At 46.9% G+C, this 22,986-nt stretch overlaps 2 protein-coding genes and 1 non-coding gene across 3 annotated transcripts; 2 read left to right on the top strand and 1 right to left on the bottom strand.

The window, feature by feature from the left end:
• Positions 1 to 1,796: 1,796 nt before the first annotated feature.
• On the top strand, positions 1,797 to 7,592 carry LOC120701046 (L10-interacting MYB domain-containing protein-like). The gene is made up of 6 exons (XM_039985218.1): positions 1,797 to 1,939; positions 4,307 to 4,563; positions 6,087 to 6,170; positions 6,367 to 6,434; positions 6,536 to 6,868; positions 6,958 to 7,592. Exons 1-6 carry the CDS (start codon positions 1,797 to 1,799, stop codon positions 7,378 to 7,380), a joined length of 1,308 nt encoding a protein of 435 aa, XP_039841152.1. The 3' UTR covers positions 7,381 to 7,592.
• Positions 7,593 to 15,045: 7,453 nt separating this feature from the next.
• On the top strand, positions 15,046 to 17,083 carry LOC120699611 (polyol transporter 5-like). The gene is made up of 3 exons (XM_039983616.1): positions 15,046 to 15,241; positions 15,332 to 15,678; positions 15,810 to 17,083. The coding sequence occupies exons 1-3, from the start codon at positions 15,091 to 15,093 to the stop codon at positions 16,752 to 16,754; spliced, it is 1,443 nt and encodes a 480-aa protein (XP_039839550.1). The 5' UTR covers positions 15,046 to 15,090; the 3' UTR covers positions 16,755 to 17,083.
• Positions 17,084 to 22,643: 5,560 nt separating this feature from the next.
• Positions 22,644 to 22,782, bottom strand: LOC120701656. Its single transcript, XR_005686219.1, has one exon. It is a non-coding gene; the product is annotated as a small nucleolar RNA Z247 (small nucleolar RNA).
• Positions 22,783 to 22,986: the final 204 nt, after the last annotated feature.

The following is a 22,986-nucleotide window of genomic DNA, read 5'->3' as shown; positions in this document are numbered from 1 at the left end:
AAATAATACCATACTACAAATAAAATATTAAACATCGCGAACTTTATGTGAAGAACAAATACATCTACATTTAAAAAATATATTTTTATAAGTAAACATACACGTGATAAACAACTTAGCTCATAAAAAGAAATAAATTATTTCACACCCCAACTTAGGAGTCCACAACACAAATAAATTAATATAAATTAAGCACGACTCACTCTTAATTGTGATCAAATAGTTTGATACTATAGTAAAATGTTTTTTTAGATCACGGTAAAAAGGTAAGTAAGTAAGTACAAATCTACTAATATGATATCTTGTAAAAGAAACAAAAATGGTTGATAAAAATTATAAGAATGATAAATTATATACTCAAACAAAGATTATGTATATAAGATTTATAATGAAGAAAGAAAGAAAGAGAGAGAATAGATAAATAAATAGATACAAAGGATTGGGAAAAAGAAGGGAAATAGAAACAGAAGGAAAGAAATAGGAAAGAGAAGAAAAGAGCAAGAGAAATAGACAAAAGAAGAAAATAAATAGAAAAGAACAAAATTTGTTACATTCTTATCACTAATCACTAATATAGTGTAGATGTTAATTGGGAATATGCAACTTTATTTTGTAGAATTAATAGCTAATCGTCTGAGCTTCTATTCATCATCATAACTCCGTCAAAGTTTTTACCAACTGCTATTTAAAATATTTGTAATAAATTGACTATTTGAGAATAAGAAAAGGGAAGCATAGGCTTAGCAAAGCACGCTATATTCGGGATACCTGATATAATTTTTACATACTTTTTGAACAAAATTTCAAGTAGATGCTCTTTAACTATTTATATTGTTAAAATTAATGGTAGTCATGCTAGGGCGCGCAAAGTGCGCTAAATGTTCCAGTTATATTGAAAGGAGACGTGCACCCGTTCATTTTAGGGGCAATTGTGTTCTTGCCCTTATTTTGAATTTTAATTGTGATTTTACCTCCATTTTCTTTTCACTTTGTATTGTTGCCCCTACTGTTTGGAAATGAAGACCCATTCTACCTTTATTCCGTGAGCAACACTTAACGGTGTTAAAGAAGACAATTTTTCCCTTGCGAATATATCCCTACTTTTTTAGAATTTCGTGAATATACTCTTGTTTGCTATTATATTTTAGGAGCATTTCAATAAGAATATGAACAAGAATTTAATATAATTTAGACAGCATCATGATACACAAAATTAAGTTGAAACAACATGCATCTCTCTCGTCCATGCTCTTTCCAATTTGAACAGCTCGAGCAGATGGTGGAGAACAGGGGCAGCGCGTTGCAGCGGCCCTCGTCGAAGTTGAGAGCCTGTAGCTGAGAGACTCGTAGTGGAGATCAGCTATCGGCCTCGAAGAAGGCCTTGACATGACGAGCTTTTTGCAAATTTACCAATTCAAACAAGTGGCTTGGCTCATTTACCACCACAAAGAACACCAGCGCCTCTTCCTCCGGGAACACCAGCGTGCGTCTTCCGGGGCCTCTTCCTCCGGGAACACCAGCTAGCTTCTTCCCCAGTTAGCATGAGCATCCCTTGGCCGAGCGGTCGGCCCGAGCTCCACGTGCGCGGCTGCTGGAACAAGCTTGCCGGCGGCAAATCGATCTCCCCGAGATTGTGTGCCTGACTTCCTGCCCCTTTCTAGCCTTCCCCCAAATCAATATGCGGATCGAGGTTCTGCACCACCAAACCAACATCTGGTTCAGCAAATTAAGCTCTAGCGCGATAGAATCGAACTCCACCAACGCAATTTGATCTCCAGCAGCAGAATCCAACTCACATGCTGCCAATCACCGTGCACCTGCAGCCTCCGCCCGAGCCTGCCCCGCGCGCCTGCCTCCCGCGTCTCACCCGCACCTGGCCGCCGCAGCACCGCAGGACAGCCTCCCGCGCGCCGCCGCCTGGGGCCGACGGGAATGGCAGGCGCGGAATCGGGGGATAGAGTCAGGGACCCCCACAGGTTGAGGAGAAGTGATAAGGGAATAAGGGGCAGTTTTATCTTTTTGTCCTATTACGATGGGGTTTCTTATTTTTTTTAAAAAAATTGTTAAATCGTGGCTGCAGCTAACAGAGTGAATTCCAGGAGTAAACGTAGGCTTCATGATGAAACAGTAGGGGCAAAAATGCAAAGTAAAAAAAGTGGAGGTAAAATCACAATTGAGGGTTAAAATAGGGGCAAAAACACAATAATCCCTACATTTTATGCCCCCTTCTCTCTCTTTAGGGTTAGTCTCTTTCTCCTCTTTCATCGCTCGCATTGACCGGCGATTCACCTCCATTCACACTGTTCGGTTGCACCACTTACGTTGCTGGGCTGATTCCGGCTGGGCTGAGCAGCCCTAGCTGTTCGACTGGCCACCAGTAGTTCCATCTACAGTTGAGAGAGGGTGCCCGAGAGGCGATTTCCGTTCGGCGCCGATTTCTTTCGTTTCCCTTCCACTCCGACAATTGGATCGGCGCCGGAGAGGATGGGGGAATAGGGAGTGAGGTGGCCGTTGTACAAATAGTCAAATACTTACCTAGTATGAGTAGCTTTGGTCCAGGCAGATTTCGCGAGGTGGAGACGGGTCCTGCGCCGTTGGAATAAGCGACTCCGGCTTATTCTCCGCCTCGCTGGTAAGTTGTCTGCTGCTAGCGATGAGACGGAGTGGTGTATGTATCATGGATCTGGAGTACCAGAGTCATTTGGGTTATTTTGTTACTCTTTAATCTTCGTCGGGGGTGTTGTTCTTTCTAACGGGGATTTGAGAAGTTTTTTGTACCAACACGAGATGAAATCGGGTTGGTTTCTGGATTCCACCATTTTTGGTGGTTCGGCTTGCTTGTTTTGTGGTGTCAGACTCCTTGAATCCAGGTGATGTGATGGTTCGGTGCCATCTTTACCTGCTGGGTCGTTCAACGTTCAAAGGGTGTGTCAGTTTGGGCATGCAACTAAAAACGGCAACACAAGTTTATCTTCTTCGCCAGGGAGGGGATCAGCTTCAAGTTAGGCGCTCCGATCGCCGGCGGCGAGAAAGGCCGAGAGGATTTTACAAGGACCAAGATGTAATTTTTCTTTCTTTTGAAGGTGTTCTTGTGAAACGAGCTGTAATCACCAAAATTTATCAATGAATTACCCGGTTTCTCTAAAAAAAAACAGCCGTTCGGCTGGTCTACATCAGCGGCCAAGTGCCACGGTCGCCCGTCCGCCTCCCATCCCATCTCGCTCCTGGGTCCAGGGGATTCCTAATTCGCGCGCGCGCGCCAGGAGCTCAACCAGCAAACGATTTCCGACAGCTCAAAATTTTCCATTTTTGGATTCCGCGTCGTTCCCTTTCGCTTTTCGGCTTCCGTGGTCAATTAGGCTAGCTCCACCCGCATTCGCAAGTCGCAACCACCCGGCCTCGCACCCAGGCGTCATTCCCGCGGAATTTCTCGCGTTTTGATTTCGCACGCTTCACGATGCAATTAAAAACGACACCAGACACCAGCCCCAATTTTCCTTTGGGCGACTTCGCCACCCACACCCCACATACGTTGCTGCATGCAGGTCAGCACGGTTATATGTATAATTTATATACATAAATTAGTATGCATAAAAAAGTATAAAGAAAAAAAATGTACTTAGATGTATCACAAAAGAAGGAAAAATATTATACAACAAACTTATGTAGCTAAAGTATGAAAACATGTTTATATGATGAATTTATATATATCTTTTATGGGAAGAATCATATAAACTTTGTTGCATAACTTTTATGGGAAGAATCGTATATATAACATTCCCATCAAAACTTTGTTGCAAAACAAATTTGAAGAGAAAAAAGTTGTGCAAAAGATAGTTCTCGGAAGGGAGAAATATTGATATAACTTATGCAAAATAAGTTAAATAAGTATATAAAAAGTTATGTATATAAGTTATGTATATAATTTATGCAGAGAGAAGCCAAAACTAATATAGAAAAAGAAAAGTAACATAAATATAATTTCTCCATTAACAAAGTTATGCATCCGTTGCTGCAATTTTTTGGGAGGAAAAAAAAAGAAAAAACAAGCATCCTGCCCACTGCTCGCCGTGCTCGTGCCGCGTCGCTCCCAACAACTCGGCGGGCGGCCCAGGTCCGTCGATGTGATGGATAAAGATCAAAGAGGGAAAAATAGGATTGAGAAAAGATGAGACGAGTGAAGCGGGAAGGAGAACAAAGGAAAACAACTAATATTTGGTAGGACCCACGCACATGGGAGTGTGTGGAGCAGCTCGAGACGGTCTGAAAATCGAGGGCTACAATGCTTGCTAGCGCTCGCGCGCAGAACCGGAATCGCGCTGGGTCCATCTCCTCTCCCATTCTCCGCCGCCGCCTTTCCCGTCGTGGCCGTGCGAGGCGCCGGCGTCCCTCCAGCCTCCTCCTGGCGGCTGGCGCTCCACCCGCTCATCGCCTGCGCCGTCACCGGCCTCGTCGCGCAGGCGCTCGCGACCGGCCTCGTCGTCACGGCCGGCGCGCTCCCCCTGGACGCCGCCGCTGCGTGTGTCCCCGACGACGCCGGGTGCGCGGCGGTCGCTGGGCTCGGTTCCGCGCGGCCGTGCTGGTGTAGTCTCCGCCACGCCCTACTACTGTCGTGGGAGCTGTCTGCTCTAATCTCTTGCAGGTCAGTGGATTGGGGAAAGTTAGGGTTCCTCATACATCACATTGTTTTGAGTCTTCTCGAAACCTTATCTGATAACAAACGTTAGGAATAGACCCTCTGCGACAATAGAATATAACTTGCACGCTTACTCATCACATTGCTATGAGTGTAGTTATTTCTGCTACTAAATGAGTGCAACTGTTCAGGCTATTCCTGGTTTACTCTAGTATATGCTGTGTCATTGCTGCTGCTTAATACGGCTTCCCTGGATTTTATAGTTGATTCTATCTGAGGTCTGAGCTGCTCACATTTGGGGATGCCTTCCATCTTTGGATTTAACATGAGGTGACGAAATGCACTTGAGGAGGGAGATTCATAGTCTGGCCATGGCTAACTCCTAGCCAGGCTTGAGTTAAGCCAAGCAACCAATCACACCCATAGTTTTCTGCTTTAGGATGAGTAATTGGACCTGTACTATCACAAGCTTCTGTTTCATCTATGGGTTATGGTCTAGTTTGCATGCATACAGTAAATAAAACCTTATATTTGTTGATATGAGATTCATGTTATTCTGTTATGCTCTATTCTAGGCTTCTCACATCCAAGATCTAATTTGCATGCATTACCTGCAAATGATTTTTAATTTCCATGCCAATCCCTGCACCAATGACTGTAGGCTGCGATTTTTCAGGCTGCTGCATTGTGGTTTCTGCCTTATGCATTCGTTTGTGTGCTGAGGACTCTGTATAGAAGGACTACGCTGCAGAGCCAGCTTAGCCAGTTTGACGACGAGGACAGAGAGACGGATAGAGCATCTGTTCATGCGATGATTCCAGGGCAAGTAAGTGGGGCCTGTGGGTATTTCTTGTCAGCTTTTCCGCTTTCGACAGTTAATCTTCTTTTGACAGTGCTTATCATCAATATATCGATAGATGCCTTCTAGGATTAATTAAAACAGCTTTCAACACAAGCTAGGAATCAGTCTTCTTTTGTATTCTCTGATAATTTAATTCCAAATACTCCTTAGTCCATATACGTTCAGTTATCATGTTATGACTCAGTATGTTCTAGTGACCTGCAGTAAAGTGCGTGGTACAAACCCTCTAAAATAGAACAGCAACTCAAATATGGATAAAGGCAAGCAAATGGGTTTGATTTGAGGGTTCTGTACATTTTAAATTTGCAATAAAATCAAACCTTGCTGATACTATCCATGAACTTGCTTATTATTCGAACAGTTAACTTCCTTTCGAAACCAAGTGGCAGCAACAGTTTACTAACCTGTTCACCTGCATTTTGAGCGAAGGAAAGACATGCTCCATTGTAGTGAACCCAACTCCCAACCATAGATTCAGGCGTTTTTTTTCCAGCAAATTGTTTGGTGACCCCACTAATAAAGTTTTCTGTTTGTATAATCTGCTTTTTTGTTGTGGGAATTTTAATTTGTGCTCTTTGTTTTGCACAGGAATCCAGATCTGCTTGTCCTCACTGAGTTTTGCAGGAGATAAGAACATTCAAATTGTCATACTGGAGTTGAAGACACAAGAAGGTACGTCCAGAGCTTGAAGAAAAGATCTCTATGGATTAAGACATTGCAAGAAGTAAGTAGCTTTGTTGCTGTACAATTCGCATGAATGATGTCAGACTGGCTGTCCTATATTGCATATGACATAAATTTGCAAACATTCAAATTGTTGTTGTTGTATCATGTCATTAGCTCGAAACGCTGGCACCTTCTTCTACAGCATTGTGGTCCCCGCCTGCCCCTCGACATTACAACCTGCGTGCAAAACGAGCGAAGCTCACAGTCCAGGCAAGTTTTCGGTCCTTTGCATTTGACAACTGTTACGATGTTTTTATCTGCTTCTTATCCTGCCCCGCACACCCAAAACTATACAATGCCTTTGCCCACAGATGGACCAAGACCGTTGTAATTGGGACGGGCCAACTACCAGATTGTTCCTTGACCTCTGTATTGCTGAGAAGGAGAAATTCAACTTCACAAGTCAGGGGTTAACAAAGGGCAGGTGGCGTAACGTGCAATGCAGTTTCAAACAAGTTGTAGGCGCTCGATTTTCTAACAAGCAGATGAGCAACAAATTGCAGTCTTTGAAGAAAAGATACCAGGCCTGGAATGATCTGCAGAATAGCAGTGGCCTAGGGCGTAACAAGGCTACGGGAGGTGCTGAGGCTGATGCCAGGTGGTGGGATGAGCAACAGACTAGGCAGGATGCCAGAGAGGTGGAGGTAAGTCCAGTCAGACACTATCTCATTTACTTTGTTTCACAATTCGCCATCCGGCCCATCTCATTGTTCTTACCACCTCTTCACTCCAGGATACCGCAGAGGCTGCTGAACCACGTGGTGCACCACCTCCTTACGCTGACCAACTGTATATTCTGTTCGGATCCCACCAAGACAGGGGCTCTTTCATGTTTGCAGGCGGTATAAGTGAGTCAACCACACCTGCAAGACATGATTCCGCTGGCCCCTCCTCCAAAAGAGCGGCTGAGGACAACGAGGTCAACAGCCTACCAAAGAAAAAGAGTTTCAGTGCGGAGGACTTCATGAGGCAGATATCTGAAAGCATTGTTCATACCTGCGAGCAGGCGGAGGTTTTCGAAGTCATGGAGATGCTGAGACAGGACGGTGTTCCAGAGGGGTCTGAGCTGTACTTCAAAGCATTAGATCTGTTCAAGAACTCGGTTTGCCGTGCGCAGTACAAGAACATGCATGACCCAGCAAACCGCGTAGCGTAGCGTGGATCGAATGGACCTGGACTTATGGGAAGCAAAAGTAGAATGGGTCATATTTCACGAAGCAGTTAGCTTATGGAGTGTAGTAGTTTAGTTGTCATGTCGTGGCTTCCAAACAATGTTTGTAATAATATCTTTCAGTTATCGAACTTAAGTTTGTATGCGTACTTCAAATGCCTATGTTCATAATTTCATTGTGCGTGTAGTCATCGTAATTCTGGTAATCAATATTCAGTATTATGCATTATGCGGTCAACTGATCGAACTTGCATGTTTCAGGCTGCTGGACTACTAGGAGAGGACAGCAGCATTTTTGGCCTAACCAATGGCAAGTGAAGGGAATAGTGAAGCTTCAAGTGATTCAAGCACTAATTTCTGGGATTGGTTCACGTGTGCTGCTGCTTACGGAGCCTATGTGGCTGGAGTTGCAAGAGGCAACTGGCCATCGAATGGGTGTAAAAGGGGACGGGCCGTACGGCCGGCTAGCCAAGTCCTAATCTCTCTAATTGTTAGGGCCTGTGTACTTGCCAAAAAAGTTCATGCAGGATCTATCACATCAAATTTTCGGACACATGCATGAAGCATTAAATATAATTAAAAAATAACTAATTATATAGTTTAACAGATTTAGACGAGGTGAATTTTTTTAGTCTAATTAGTTCATAATTGGACATTAATTGTCAAATAATAACAAAACGTGCTACAATACCAAAACTCAAATTTTTTCATCATCTAAGCACAGTGTCTTGACATATTTGGCCAAGAGGACTCTTTTGTAGTGATTAGTTCTAATCTTTTTGATGAGACTCTTAATTGGTTTTTTTTTGCTAAGCTTTGCTTTGGCTCGTTTTGAAATGTGCTAATCATTATTGATTCATCGCATGCTTGTTCAAGTGAAGCTTTCGTGGTAGTTTTTGCTCGAGTTGTTTACTTCTCGGTTGCTTCTGTTTTGTGTCGAGCTTTCAGCATTTTGGTTAATCATTGCTTCCGCTTTGCGTCAAAATTTTCTTAACCATTCCTAGGATGAGCTCATCACGATTTGTCTTGTATCACCTTGACGGTTAGAAAAGAGAAATATTGGGTCAAATTTATGAGTATAGACTTTGTTCTCGAAGAGAATTTTTTAGAAGCTCTCATTCACCCTCTCTACTCAATTAGTCCAAGTGTCCAACCGCGCGCTCATACAGGCAACTCGATGGCAAGACTCTTTGGACTCACTGGATGCTGCCAGTAGAAAAGGGCAGCATCGTGAACGCCATGTTTTGTACGCTAGCCGTGTACGCCTGGCCTTCGCAATAGCATTAGAGGAGAGACTTTAATTTGTATGTCCTTATAAAAATTGATCTTGACCTCCATGTCCTTAAAAAATTCACTCGCACTTGTATGCCCTGACATCAACTTTTCTTTACCCTGTACCTTTCTGTTCATGTTCTGTTAGAAGATAATAGTTTAGGAGCCCTGACCGATGGGACCAACCTAGTAAATTGTTCATATTGCCCCTTATCCCGTCTATCCTATCCTTAATCCCATCCCCCACTTCCTGCTCCGCTTCCTCTCACCACCGTCACGTGGAGCTGCGGCTGCGCCCCGTGTGCCGCTAGAGTGTCCCCTCATAAGAGAAGACTTAAAAGTGATACAATATCAGTCCCAGGAGGCTGATAACACTTTTATTACATTAGATGGTACATCAATGTACAACTCTACGCGGAAGTGGGCAGTGAAGCGTCACTATCGCGAGGATAACAACTAACACCCACACAACGATATTAACTACGAAGAGGGGGTCATCAGAGTCTTGCGCTATACGGAACTTTCTGCGGGTGACCCTATCCACAGGCAAGGTTGGGTGCAGGACGGAACCTCTACTCAACGTTTTCGGGAACGAAGTCTGGATCTTCCTCTGTAAAAATTAAGAATGGGGTGAGTACAAACGTACTCAGCAAGTCCAACCACACCCACAGAGGGGGTATAAGCAGAATATAATGCGCAGGGTAAATCAAGGATAAGGCTAGTATTTAATTTACGGAAAGCTAATTTTTATGCAGGGGTTCATTTGAAAGAAAGGATTTTCAAGCAAATTTTTTTATACCGAGTAATCCGTAGTGTTGATCCACACAGGATCCATGTTTTAAGTTGTTACTGGACTCCTCATCCGCCGTAGCACACGGCACAACTGCCGGACACTTTTCCAAAACAACTCACGCCAACCCATCCATTCCCAGAAGAAACACTAGTTATGTGAAACACCGTAACTCGCCCAGTACCGTGGGCACAGCTATTCGAATAGATTTTAACTCTGCAGAGGTGTGCAACTTTACCCACAAGCAGGGTACCACAGCACGATCACCTTAGTGTCGGTGTAGATCCCAACAAAGCCATTACCCACTTTAGCTAGATCTGACTAGCCACCACGGGATCCACCAAGGGGTCATCGACCTATCACCGAGGTATAACCGGGGCATAAGTCACACAGAGCATATCCCTTCTCCTTGGTCACCCGTTGCTCTCAGCTCTCCTGATGGCTATCAGACTAACTAGTGGGGTTTATGGTAAGCCGTTGCCCATACAACAGTCGAGTGGTTTGCACGATAGTGGAGTTAGGTGAGATGACACACCAACTCGGTCCTTAATTGTGACAAGATGGATATCTCCCTTCCTTGCTCTACCACACAGGTTAGAGCACACCATTTGGCAAATCACACAGAAGTGCATTCCATCCTGTCTAAACTTATCTTTCGAAAATTCCACATTTTCCCCTTCCCACACACTCACGCATTTTCCTTTTTATAAAACAAGTTGTATCGTGTTTAAGGTCCTAAGCGTTCTAGTAGCGATTAACGTCCAAACAATTCACATTCAGACATTAATCTATGTGGTCAAGGAATGGTTATAACAAATCAAGGGGTGGCTATCCAACCATGTTTTCAGCAGGCAAAATATATGCAGTTTTGTAAAATAGGCCAATAGGTTGTGTTTATAAAAACTAGGACAAAACATGCATCAAAAGGCGGGATTGAACTTGCCGTCTTCAAAGCCTTCCGGGAAGTCCTGATCGAGGTGCTGTCCTTCGGGTTCGGGATCATGGAACTGGTCCTCGTTCACTTGCTCGCAGTACTGTTCGTCGACGTGTTCTCCCTCGTTCACACCGTGATCTACGACGTATACAAACAAACACACAATTAAGAAAAAGAAATGAAGGTTTTATCGTTGAGCTCGAATCAGAAACAATTAAGTTATGGAGATAGGAGTAATATTTTTAGGCGGTTTCCTAATAGCATGGCCAAAACTATGTTCGAAATGGCGTGGTAAAGTTTCAGGTCGATTGGAGATTGTTTGGCGCATGAAATGATAAGTTAACAAGGCGTTTAGGGTCTAAACAAGGGTCCAGAGAGTTGTTTGTAATTATTTTTGAGAAGACAGGGGCTTGATTGATATTTTAGAAAGTACCCGGGTCATTCTGAAAATGGTCAGGGGTTTATTTAGAAATATATTTTTATAGGGGAAGGATTTATTTTGGAATATAATAAAGGGCAGGGATTCTTTTGCAAAAAGTCAAAAAGTGGAAAGGGCTCTTTATAGAATAGAGGGAAGGGGAGGGAGTTTTTGGCAAATGTGCCCTCCTTCTTCCTCCTCGCGCGCAGAACAGAGGAGGGGGGTGCTGGGCGCCGGCGGCGGCCCTCGCTGGCGGCCCAGGGCACGGCGGCGGCTGGGGTCAGGGGAAAAGAGGGAGGGAGGCTCGTGGGGTCGATTCCCCCCCTCGATTTCAGGGAAGGAGGCCTGCAGGGAGGGGAGCCATGGCGGCGGGCGGCAGCAGGCGGCGGCGGCCGTGGTGGCGTCGTTGCGGGGCTCGACAGCGGCCCGGAGCTGGGGAAAAAGGGGAAGGGGACATCAGGGTTTCTATTGCGCCCCTTACCTCGGGCAAGGAGGCGGCTCCGCGGTGGTCGGCGAGGCTCGGCGGCTATGGCGGGCGGTGGCGGCGTTGGGAGCTTGGGGAGGAGGCCAGAGGTGGCGCTCGGTGTTGAGGTGGTGGGGAAGTGGCGTAGGGGCCTATTTATAGGCGTGGAAGGCGGTGGAGAGGAGGGAACACGGCGGTGGTCGGCCGGCGGGCTTGGCGGAGCGCCATTAATGGCGTTTGGCGGCTACCGTGGTGTCGTGGAGCAGCGGCGTGGGCGGCGAGGCAGCCACAGGACGACGGGACGTCTCGGGCAGGCACGAGCGGCGAGGCAGCCACAGGACGACGGGACGTCTCGGGCAGGCACGAGCGGCGCGGCGAGCATCCAGGGCGCACAGGGATGCGCGTGGGCGGGGAGCAGAGCATGCGCGACGAGTCTTCCGGGCACGCGGAGCGCTTGCGCGCGTGGAGCAGGCGCTGTGCGTCCCTGGCTTGACGACGGCCGGCATGGTGACGTGGGGCGCGCGGTGCGCGTCGAGGCAGGCGAGCGGCTCGGCGGCTCAGTGAGGCGGGGTGGCAGGGGCGGCCGGCGCCGAGCTGCGAGCGGCGAGCGGCGCGGCGGGTGGCTCGGCCGCGTGGTCCACGCGTGGGCAGGAGCGCACGCGTGCGCTTGCCGCGCGTGTGGCGCGTGGAGGGGAGCACGGTGCGCGGAGCAGGCGAGCAGGGTGCCAGGGGGGAGGCCGAGAGCGGCGGGCGTGAGCGCGGGCGGCGCCGAGCGGCGCTCGGGGGCGCGCGGCAGGGAGGAGAGGGAGGAAGGAGAGAGAGAGGGAGGAAAAAGAAAAGAGAAAAAGGAAAAATAAAAAGAGAGAGAGAGAGAGATTCGCGGCGGCGACCGCGGCCGGACGCGCACGCGTGCCGGTCGGGCGTGACGCGCGGGACAAGGGCGAACATGGAGACGTGACGGCGAAATTTTCTGGGATGGAATTAGGGTTTAGGGTTAATTGTGCTCAACGATGAAAAAGTTTTGAAAAAAAAATATTTTAGCGCGTGATTTAATTTGGTGAATTTTTGGGATGTTACAGCTGCCACGCATCCCACGCCACCTGTGTCGAAGCCTGGCTCTGCACCACGCCGTCTTGCCCTCTCTGCCGCGCTGCCGTCACACCCCAGCACCCCTCGCTCGCCGCCATGCGGCAGCCATAGGGGAGCAGGGGCCAGTCGCGGCATGAGCGGCGGCCGGAACTCCACGGTGGCACAGGCAGGGAGCGAGGCGGCGCGACGAGGGCTCGGTGGAACGGAGGAGGTGGCGTGCGGCGTTCTACGTAGCGGCACGCGGTGTGATGGAGGCTCGGCGGGATGGTGGAGGCGGCATGCGGTGGGGTCAGAGGCGGATGTGCGGCGAGGCGGAGGCGAGGCGGGTGCGAAGCTGCATCGGGTGTCGAGCTCTGCGCATGTGGGCGACCGCCTGTCCTTGCCCCGGTGCACGCGCACGGGCGATCCGGCTCATGGGCGAGCAGGAGGAGGCGGAGGTGGGGCCGAGGAGAAGGAGGCGGCCGCGGCTGTCGTGGGGTCGCCGGGGAAGAAGGGTCAAGGGCGGCGTGGGCGGGGCAGGGGTGGTGCGGGTGCGGGCGGGGAAGGGGTGGCACACGGCGGTGCGGAGGTAGAGGCGGTGCGTGACGGCCGTGCGGCGGAGCTCCGTCGTCGTGGATGGCGAGCACAAGAGCAAAATTATCCTTTTCCAACTCTATTAGCCACCATTACAGTTCATTCAATTCCATCCAAAAGCGTAATGGGTAAAGAAAACTTGACGTCAGGGCATACAGGTGCGAGTCAATTTTTAGGGGTTTCATCATAGGAGAGGACTCTTCAACTTCCAAAAATTCAAGCTCCTCTCATTCAGTCAACGTCATCTCATCTGTTTTCCAAAAAAAAAAAAATCTCGTCTGGACCCTATGTTCTTCGCTGCCACAAGATCTGGATCGGATGCACAACTCAACAATGTTCTTCTAGCACAATGGAGTCGTGGTCTGGCCACTGTTACCCGTCCAATTACTAGGACTCTGATGATTCTCCCGTGTGAGGTTCGCAATGTACTACCTTGCACAAAAATATCCAAGATGTGCTTGGACGACGATAAATCATCCTTGGCTCATGCATCCATAACAAAAAAAAGTTAAATGGCTCAAAAATATCGCAAAATTTGAATGGCTCTCACAAATACTGTTCTTGTTTTTTAGTTTCCTTGTCCTTATTTACTCACTCTGTCCGTTGTGCTGTAGCTGGTGGCTGGTGCTGATTTGTTGTGAGAGAAAAGTACTGCTGGCTGGTGGCTGGTGCTAATTTGATATGAGAGAAAAATACTGTTGGTTGATTACAGCGAACAGAGTGTACGGCCGTATCATGGTAACGTTATTCATTTTAATTGGACGCTCAGTGTGCAAAGAGATTATCTCTCCATTTTCTTAAAAGATTATTTCCATTTCTCAAAAGATTAATCTTCATCATTTTCTAAAATGTACTTCCACATCAGTGTCCACGGTTAGTCATCATAGGCTGCTGTAGTTTCAAAAAATCTAGCTCGTATAAAACCGTGTCGATCTTGTCAAATGTAACCCACTGCTCCTCACTAACTTAATTGGATCCTAAGCTAACTGGTCCAACTAGGACTCAATTTTCATCGTCTTTTTTTTTTTGAACCGATCGTTTTTTTTTCTTGAGTAAACGCTGCTACAAGAGCTATTTGTCAACTGACAAATACAATACGCATGTTTGCACGTGTTCTGCTGTTGATGACAAGCTAAGCACATGTACAGGCCACTCTAACATCAACGTCAACTATTCATCCACGCATGACCAGCGACGAGCCATGCTATCTTGGGGTTTAGATCTTAGTAGGTTTGGACTTTGCAACGTGCATGAAGATTATTGTATCTCGAGTAGTATAGGTAAGAAATTAAAATTGAAGTACTTGACTGCGACCGCATTTGAAAACAAAACAAACAAACAAGAAACTATATACACATAGGAACAGCACAAGCACAGTCACCATCATTAACACACTTGCACCACCACAAGCTGCAAATACTGACGAAGTATGAGGAAAAGCAATAATCAATAGGCGCATAAAGTGATAAATTGTATTCACCCCACAGCAGAAACAAAACCATAGACTTTTCGGGGATAACACGGATCATGTACCCTAGAAACAAAACACCATGCCAAGTTGAGAACTCGAATTCAAATAGATATGTCCCCAAAATCCCATGACCATGCTTCACAACTTTAACCAAAGGCTCACTTCAAATTCCCTGCAGTTTTCACCCTAACCTGGCTGCACTTGCCGGAGGTAAGAAAGATGACAGGAGCATTATTTTTTTTTCTCAAATACGCAGAAAAGTTGCACATCATTGTATTAAGTAGAAGAATAAAGGAGTTTGCAATGGCCCAAACGCCGAGTGGAGGCTTGGCAGGTCTAAACGGCAAGCCGTTTGAATAAGAAGGAACATCATATGGGAGCATTAATCACGGTGCTAATTAAAATTTTAAAACAACGGAGCTTGAATCGAGCGCCAGTTCCAACAACAAAAAGGAAAAAAAAAGAGAAATTTGGCGCCAAGGAGCAGTGAAAGAAAGAAATTGATATGTTATGCCAGCTGTCATCACGCCACTTGCCGGCTGCCGCGTGGCCCCTGCTCCGCCACGTCATCGGCTGCGATCCAGCCCATCTCACCCTGCTAGATATTTAAGCAGTTAAAGTGGACCAGTCCGTTACGTTATCCTTGCCAAGAACCCAAGACACGCTGCAGCTCGAGCCAGAAGCCATGGCGCGCCGGCCGGACGCCGAGGCGCCCCTGCTCGGCAAGCCCGATGCCGCCTCCCCGCCGGCGACGCCGCCGCCGCCGCCGAAGCGCAACAAGTACCCCTTCTTCTGCGCCGTGCTCGCCTCCATGACCTCCGTCCTCATGGGCTACAGTACGCATCGCCGCCTGGACTAGTATCACCATCTCTCCATATATGTATCTTTGCATCCCCTTCGTGAGCTGAAAATTGCGCGGGCGGCAGACGTGGCGGTGATGAGCGGCGCGCAGATCTTCATGGCGGAGGACCTGGGCATCAGCGACGCGCAGGTGGAGGTGCTCTCGGGCGTCATCAGCATCTACTCGCTCGCCGGCGCGCTGCTGGCGGGGTGGACCTCCGACCGCCTCGGCCGCCGCCTCACCATCGTGCTCGCCAACGTCTTCTTCCTCGCCGGCCCGCTCATCATGGCGCTCGCGGGAGGCTACGCCGCGCTCATGGCGGGCCGCTTCGTCGCCGGCGTCGGCTCCGGGTACGCGCTCGTCATCGCGCCCGTCTACGCCGCCGAGATCGCGCCCGCGTCGTCCCGCGGCCTCCTCACCTCGCTTCCTGAGGTGGCTGCTAATTAAATTGAACAGATTAAATTATTTGTGCAATTAGCTAGCTAGGATTCGATTTGAGGGCGATTTGATTGATTGTTTTTTTGTGGTGATAATAATGTTGATTTCTTCATCGGTTCTTGAAGATCTTTATCAACACCGGGGTGATGCTGAGCTACGTTTCCAACCTCGCCTTCTCGGGGCTGCCCGTGCACCTCTCGTGGCGGGTGATGTTCGCGGCGGCGGCGGTGCCCACGGTGTTCCTGGCGGCCGGCGTGCTCACCATGCCGGAGTCGCCGCGGTGGCTCGGCATGAAGGGCAGGGTCGCCGAGGCCAAGGCCGTGCTCGACAGGACGTCGGACACGCCCGCCGAGGCCGAGCAACGGCTGCTGGAGATCGAGGCCGTCGTCACCAGCGGCGGAGGCGGCGCGTGGAAGGAGGTGGCCACCAAGGCCGGCGTCCGCCGCGTGCTGGCCATCGTGCTCACGCTGCAGTTCTTCCAGCAGGCGTCGGGCGTCGACTCGGTGGTGCTGTACGGCCCGCGCGTGCTGGCCATGGCCGGGGTCACCTCCAACACCCTGCTCCTGAGCCTCAACGTCCTCTTCGGCGCCGCCAAGGCGGGGTCCATCCTCGTCGCCATGGTGCTCGTCGACCGCGTCGGCCGCCGCCCGCTCCTCCTCGCGAGCACGGGCGGCATGACGGCGGCCCTGCTCGTCCTGGGCTCCCTGTTCGCCGCGTTCACCGGCGCCAAGGACGACGCCGCGGTGGCCGCGGTGAGCGTCGCCGCCGTGGTGGCGTTCGTGGTGGCCTTCTCCGTCGGGCTCGGGCCGTTGGCCTGGGTGTACAGCTCCGAGATCCTGCCGCTCCGGCTGCGGGGGCAGGGCGCCGGGCTCGGCACCGCCATGAACCGGATCATGAGCGGCGTGGTTACCATGACCTTCATCTCGCTCTACCAGGCCATCACCATGGCCGGCGCGTTCTACCTCTACGCCGCCATCGCCGCGGCCTCGTTCGTGTTCGTCTACGCGTGCTTGCCGGAGACCAGGGGCCGGAGCCTCGAGGACATGGAGGAGCTCTTCCACACCAAGTGATTCGTGTGATCTGACCGAACCATCGATTCGACTCGATTCAGTGGCATTGCCAATTTGGCACTGTTGGAGCTTTGTCTAGACCTTGGTAGCTCGTTAACACAAAATGCTCCTGCAGATGCAAATTGCAACACTGTAAATTTGCATTCTTTTTTGCAAGACCATCGGGAATAAAAGATTTTGATGGCTGGTATGTCGATTATTTGGTGAATAGTGCTGCTAGAATTACCCTCCATGCATATACTGGACGTAGTCATAGAACAGAGGAACAATTCATATATACACTTGTATTGGTGCGTAAAGATGGGAGCAAAAAAAAATTGAATTCATAATGTGCTCTGCCTTTTTCTGCAAATGATGTGTCCCTTTGTTTCTGAATGTGTGACATTTTACGCCCGTTTGAAACACAGAAATTCCGTGTAGTTCATAGTTGTGCAATCTGCACATGGTAGACTTTTAGACTATTGTTTCTTGTTAGAGGTAATCAGAGGTATTTAATTTGCTCAGTAGCAACTATCACAAGAATTATTGGATTCTGGATAGAAGGCTGAGATTGATCTCCATTAAGCCTACTACACACCACTTTATATCAGAAAAGTTCATGGGGAGGATAGCATGTCTGAACTCTGAACTTGTCTGACCGATTTGGTGCTTTGGCTACTCTTGGTTATCTTAATTCGATGTTTATGAGATAATCATTTTGATTCTATAAACTTGCCTTAACTGACCAATATCATTTTTATGCTCTGAACCTTCTCTAGTATCTTCCTCCCCAGTTTTTCTGTGTGGGAGCCCTTCACTGTTGGGCCGGGCCAAGGCCTGGAAAACAGATTGGTCCACGATGGGCCACAGTGGGCTCCAGCCCAAATGAATGATGGAGGAGCTTCTTAGCCGGAGAGCAGGCACCGGAGAGCATCGCACCAAAATTGACACGGTGTGACGGTGAAGTTAAAAAAAAAACAACACATTTTAACTTAATGAATTGTGGTCCAACAATGAAGATTGGAAGGAGATGGTCTGTTATTTTTCGCATGGTACGAGGCATGATGCAGTTTTATGCGGTGGTCTACTTCCTCCGTTTCAAATTGTAGATCATTTTGGCAAATTTAAATACATAATTTTTGTTATGTTTATATAGATGCATAATAAAAGTTATGTATTTAGATTTGTCAAAATAAACTATGATTTGAAGTGGAGAAATATATTACTTATATTCTCAGGATTGATTAGAGAAAGATGACCAATCCATCTTGGTTTGCATGTGTGGAGTGCTCATTTGTCCTTATTGCTTTCTTCAGCCGCCTGAATATACGCGGGAGCTACTACAGCTGTAGTTGAATTTGAACACATGGATACATGAAATGGATTTGCCTAGCTTCCGCGACGAGTACTCCCTCCGTTCAAAATAAATTAATTTACTTTTAGATTTAAGGTGAAAAGATCAATATTATTGAGAAATTACACATATACCTCTAATAAAATGTAATCATTGCACTTTGAGAAGAGAGAAAGTAGAAAAATAATTAGAGTTTGATTGTCTCATATTTAAATGTACATTTATATTAGAATAAAATTTAAATTCTAGAAGTGCATTTATATTATGTAACGGAGGGTGTGCTTGTTAGCGGACGTAGATGGACAATAATGCCGTGCGTCCTGAGTCATGAGAGCAAGTATTATAAGGCACAGTCAGCAGACTAAATATAGTTCCACATCAACAGATTATGAGGACAATAATGCCGTGAGTCATGGAATGTGTGACCACTATCCGTTACAGAGTTCGCTTCAATGGTGTTTTGCTAAACACCATCCAACCCACGCGTGGTTTGCGCCAAGGGGATTCACTGTCACCATACTTATTCCTGTTTGTGGCTGATGGTTTATCAATGTAAAATCAGAGGCACACTTGAAGCCTTGGGTGGAACACCGGCCTCTAAACTCAGAGGTCACGGTGGCTACTTGTTAATCAGATACATGCACAACATGGTGCGGTTACAGATATATATGAAGGAGATATGACCGGCTAGAGATAAAATTAGGAAAGACTAAATTTAGTAACAAGAGTCCTAGACAATCTATAACCCTTAGCCGGTCATGACTCTTCCATATTTGGTTCGGTTACATGTCTATATTTAGTTACAAGATGTTTAACACTCCCCCTCAATCTAAATCTTCTCTAGATTAAGATTGCCCTTGAAAATCTCCAATTGTCGCGCACCTAATGGTTTTGTAAATCCATCATCCACTTGGTCCCTTGTCGACACATATTCAATATCAAGTAATCCTTTTGAAACTCTTTCACGAACAAAGTGATAGTCCACTTCAATATGCTTTGTTCTTGCATGAAAAACTGGATTTGCAGAGAGATATTTAGCTCCCATATTATCACACCATAGCTTTGCTTTTCTTGGTGCTGGAATTCCAATTTCCAACAACAAGATTTGAATCCACATAATTTCTGCAGTTGCATTGGCAACGCTTTATATTCTGCTTCTGTACTTGATCTTGATACAGTCGCCTGCTTGCTTGCATTCCAGGAAACCAGATTTGAACCTAAGAAAATTGCAAAACCTCCTGTAGAGCGCCTATCATCAATACATCCAGCCCAATCTGCATCACTGAAGCCACTAACCAATAGAGATGACATCTTCCCAATTTTTAGGCCGAGCTTCATAGTGTGTTTAATATACCGTAAAATCCTTTTAACTGCTGACCAATGAACTGTAGTCGGAGCATGTAAATATTGGCATACCTTGTTGACTGCAAAAGAAATATCTGGTCTTGTCAATGTCAAATATTGTAAAGCACCAACCATGCTTCTGTATTGTGTCGCATCACTAGGACCAAGCAAACCTCCTTCATGAACTGAAAGTTTTTCTGAGGTTGACATCGGTGTATTTACTGGTTTACAATCACTCATGCCAACTCTTTAAAATATCTGAAGCATATTTTTCTTGAGACAAAACTATACCATCAGAGGCTTTGTTCACTTCTATTCCAAGGAAATAATGTAGATCACCCAAATCTTTCAAAGCAAACTCCTTATTAAGATCACTGAGTAAAGCTGTAGTTTCACTAGGTACTGAGCTTGCCACAATAATATCATCAACATAAATAAGAACAAACATGCTGATATTTCCCTTGTTATAGAAGAATAAAGATGTATCCGCTCGTGATGGCTTAAAATCTAAACTCTGTAGTTTCATACTTAATCTAGAGTACCACGCTCTTGGCGCTTGCTTAAGACCATACAAAGCTTTATCAAGTTTGCAAACATAATTAGGCAAAGATTTATCCTCATATCCTGATGGCTGTCTCATGTATACCTCTTCTTCCAAAACTCCATGTAAGAAGGCATTTTGTACATCTAACTGACGAAGACTCCATCCTCTTGACACAGCCATAGATAAAATGACTCTGATTGTTGTTGCTTTTCCTACAGGACTAAAAGTATCCTCATAATCTATACCATATCTTTGCTTAAAACCTTTTGCAACTAAACGAGCTTTGTATCTGTCAAGACTTCCATCAGCTTTTCTTTTTATCTTATAGACCCACTTTGAATCAATGATATTAATTCCTTTTCTTGGAGGTACTAAATGCCATGTCTTATTTTTCATCAAGGCAGAGTACTCTAAATCCATAGCTTCTTTCCAATGTTTATTTCCAAAAGCTTCATTTAAATTTTGTGGTTCTCCTAATGAGGTAAAGCAACTGTATTTAATTGTGCCATCAGTATATACCTTCGGCTTTCGTATCCCCGACTGTAGTCGTGTTCTTGGACGCATTGTAATTTCCTCAGCAGGAGCCATACCAGCAGGTTCAGAACTAATTGGAGCAGATGATTCAGGGGCAGGTGAATGCGGCGCAGGAGATTCCGCCCAGGGATTTGTGCCGGTTGGAGTAGACAAATCATCGCCGGCTTCCTCCTCTCCTGTCGACATCGTGGCGGCCTCTGGTTGGAGCGGACCAGCGCCAATGCCGCTTGATCTAGATGGCGATAGGATCGGTCCTGGAACCGAATTGGCATCGGCTCCAGTGCCAACGCCATTTGCTGGATTCACCCCGCGAGGCTCTTCAGAATTTGCTGCATCCACCCTATTTTCTGCACACACTTCATCACATGAGTTGTTAGAATTAAACATATGATCATTCGATAGTTCTACCCCTTGATCAGATGTTGGTGGCCTAAGATCAGAAGGAAGGAGAGAGATCTCATGACGAAGACGTGCTCCTGCATTTGGATGAAGTTGGGCAAACGGAAAAATATTTCGTCAAACGTGACATCCCGAGAGATATAAACTCGCCCTGTAGGAGGATCTAAGCACTTAAATCCTTTGTGCAAAGGACTATAGCCGAGGAAAACACATCTTGTGGATCGGAATTGAAATTTGTGGGCATTATAGGGACGAAGATTCGGCCAGTAAGCGCAGCCAAAAATTCTGAGAGAAGAATAATCTGGTTTTTGTTGAAACAATCGCTCAAGAGGGGTTTCAAAATTGATGACTCGACTGGGAGTGCGATTAATCAAATAAGTGGCGGCTATAAAAGCATCTTCCCAAAACTTAAGAGGCATGGATGCATGAGCTAATAAAGCTAGTCCAACTTCAACAATATGCCGATGCTTTCGTTCGGCGGCCCCGTTTTGCTGATGAGCATGAGGGCATGAAACAAGATGGGATATGCCAATGTGATCAAAAAAGGAATGCAATTTTTGATATTCGCCTCCCCAATCAGTCTGTATTGATATTATCTTTCGATTAAAGAGTCTTTCAACAAGATTTTGAAACTCATGGAATTTCTGGAAAACTTCAGATTTGTGCTTAAGGGGATAAAGCCACACAAATTTGCTATAGTCATCAATAAAACTAACATAGAATCTGTTTCTTCCAACACAAAAGGGCGAGGGTCCCCAAACATCAGAAAAGATAAGCTGTAAAGGTTGGCTAGAAACGCTATGCGATTTTGGATAAGGAAGCTGATGACTTTTTGCCTTTTGACAAGCATCACACACAGACTCTTTATTTGATTCACCTAAACACGGAAGATTGTTCATACTAATAATTTTAGAAACAATGGGGGCAGAAGCATGGCCCAAACGACTGTGCCACCTTTCAAAGGATGGCTTGATGACTCCAAAAGCTTGCTTTATTGTGGATGAAGGAGGAAGAGGATATAGGCCCCTGCGGCACGACCCTCTAAGTATGGTGTTCTTCGTGACCTGATCCTTGATAAAAAAATAATCAGGATGAAATTCAAGGAAAGTTGAAGTATCTTTAGTAAGACGATGAACAGAAACAAGATTTTTAGCAGCTTCTGGAACGTGGAGAACATTATTTAGATGTAAATTACGAGTTGGGGTATGATCTATTGAATGACCAATATGTTTAATTTCCATACCTGCACCGCTTGCGGTGTGAATTTGGTCGCCTCCGTTGTACTTGTCACGAACGGCGAGCTTCTCAAGATTACTGGTTATATTGTCTGTAGCACCAGTGTCCATGTACCAGTTTTGATCCATGGAGTAGAGACTCATAGCAGCAGCAATGTGTCGTTCCTCTGGAACGTAGTTCTCATTAAAGCGATGCCAGCATTCAAGCGCCGTATGTCCTGTCTTGAAGCAGACTTGGCAGATGGGGCGCCCATTGTTGTTGTGGGTTGCAGTAGGACCTGTGGGAAAGCTTCTGCGCGGCTGGTTTTGCTGGTTGTAGCGCGGCTGTTGCTGCTGTCCGCGCCCACCAGACCCACGGCCGCCAGCGCCCCGACCATAATTTGGACGCCCACGAGCACCGCGGCCAGAACCACGCGACTGCTGGTTCCCGCCACGGCCACCTCCTCTTCCTGCCGAATTGGCTGATGAAGATCCTGTGCCAAGCTGCAGTTCTAATCTAGTCTCAAAGCTTAGTAATTGTGAGTACAATTCAGTGGGGGTGACAGGTTCAACCCTAGTTATAAGAGCAGAGACTAAAGGATTAAACTCTGGATCTAGACCATTGCAGATATACATCACCAATTCTTCATCGTCAAGGGGCTTTCCTGCTGCAGCCATCTCGTCTGCGAGCCCCTTCATCTTGCCGTAGTACTGGGCTACAGTCATGTTCTCCTTCTTCGTCGTGGCGAGGGCGAGACGTACGTTGGTAGTACGGGCACGCGTGTGTGATGCGAACATGTCGCTGATCGCCTTCCATGCTTCAGCGGCGGTCCTTGAGATGGCGACTTGTGCCAAGATGTCCCT

Source organism: Panicum virgatum, chromosome 3K (assembly GCF_016808335.1).
Source record: "Panicum virgatum strain AP13 chromosome 3K, P.virgatum_v5, whole genome shotgun sequence".
Classification (NCBI taxonomy): domain Eukaryota; kingdom Viridiplantae; phylum Streptophyta; class Magnoliopsida; order Poales; family Poaceae; genus Panicum; species Panicum virgatum.
The sequence above is the reverse complement of the archived record's forward strand: the minus strand, read 5'-3'. Positions and strand labels throughout refer to the sequence as shown.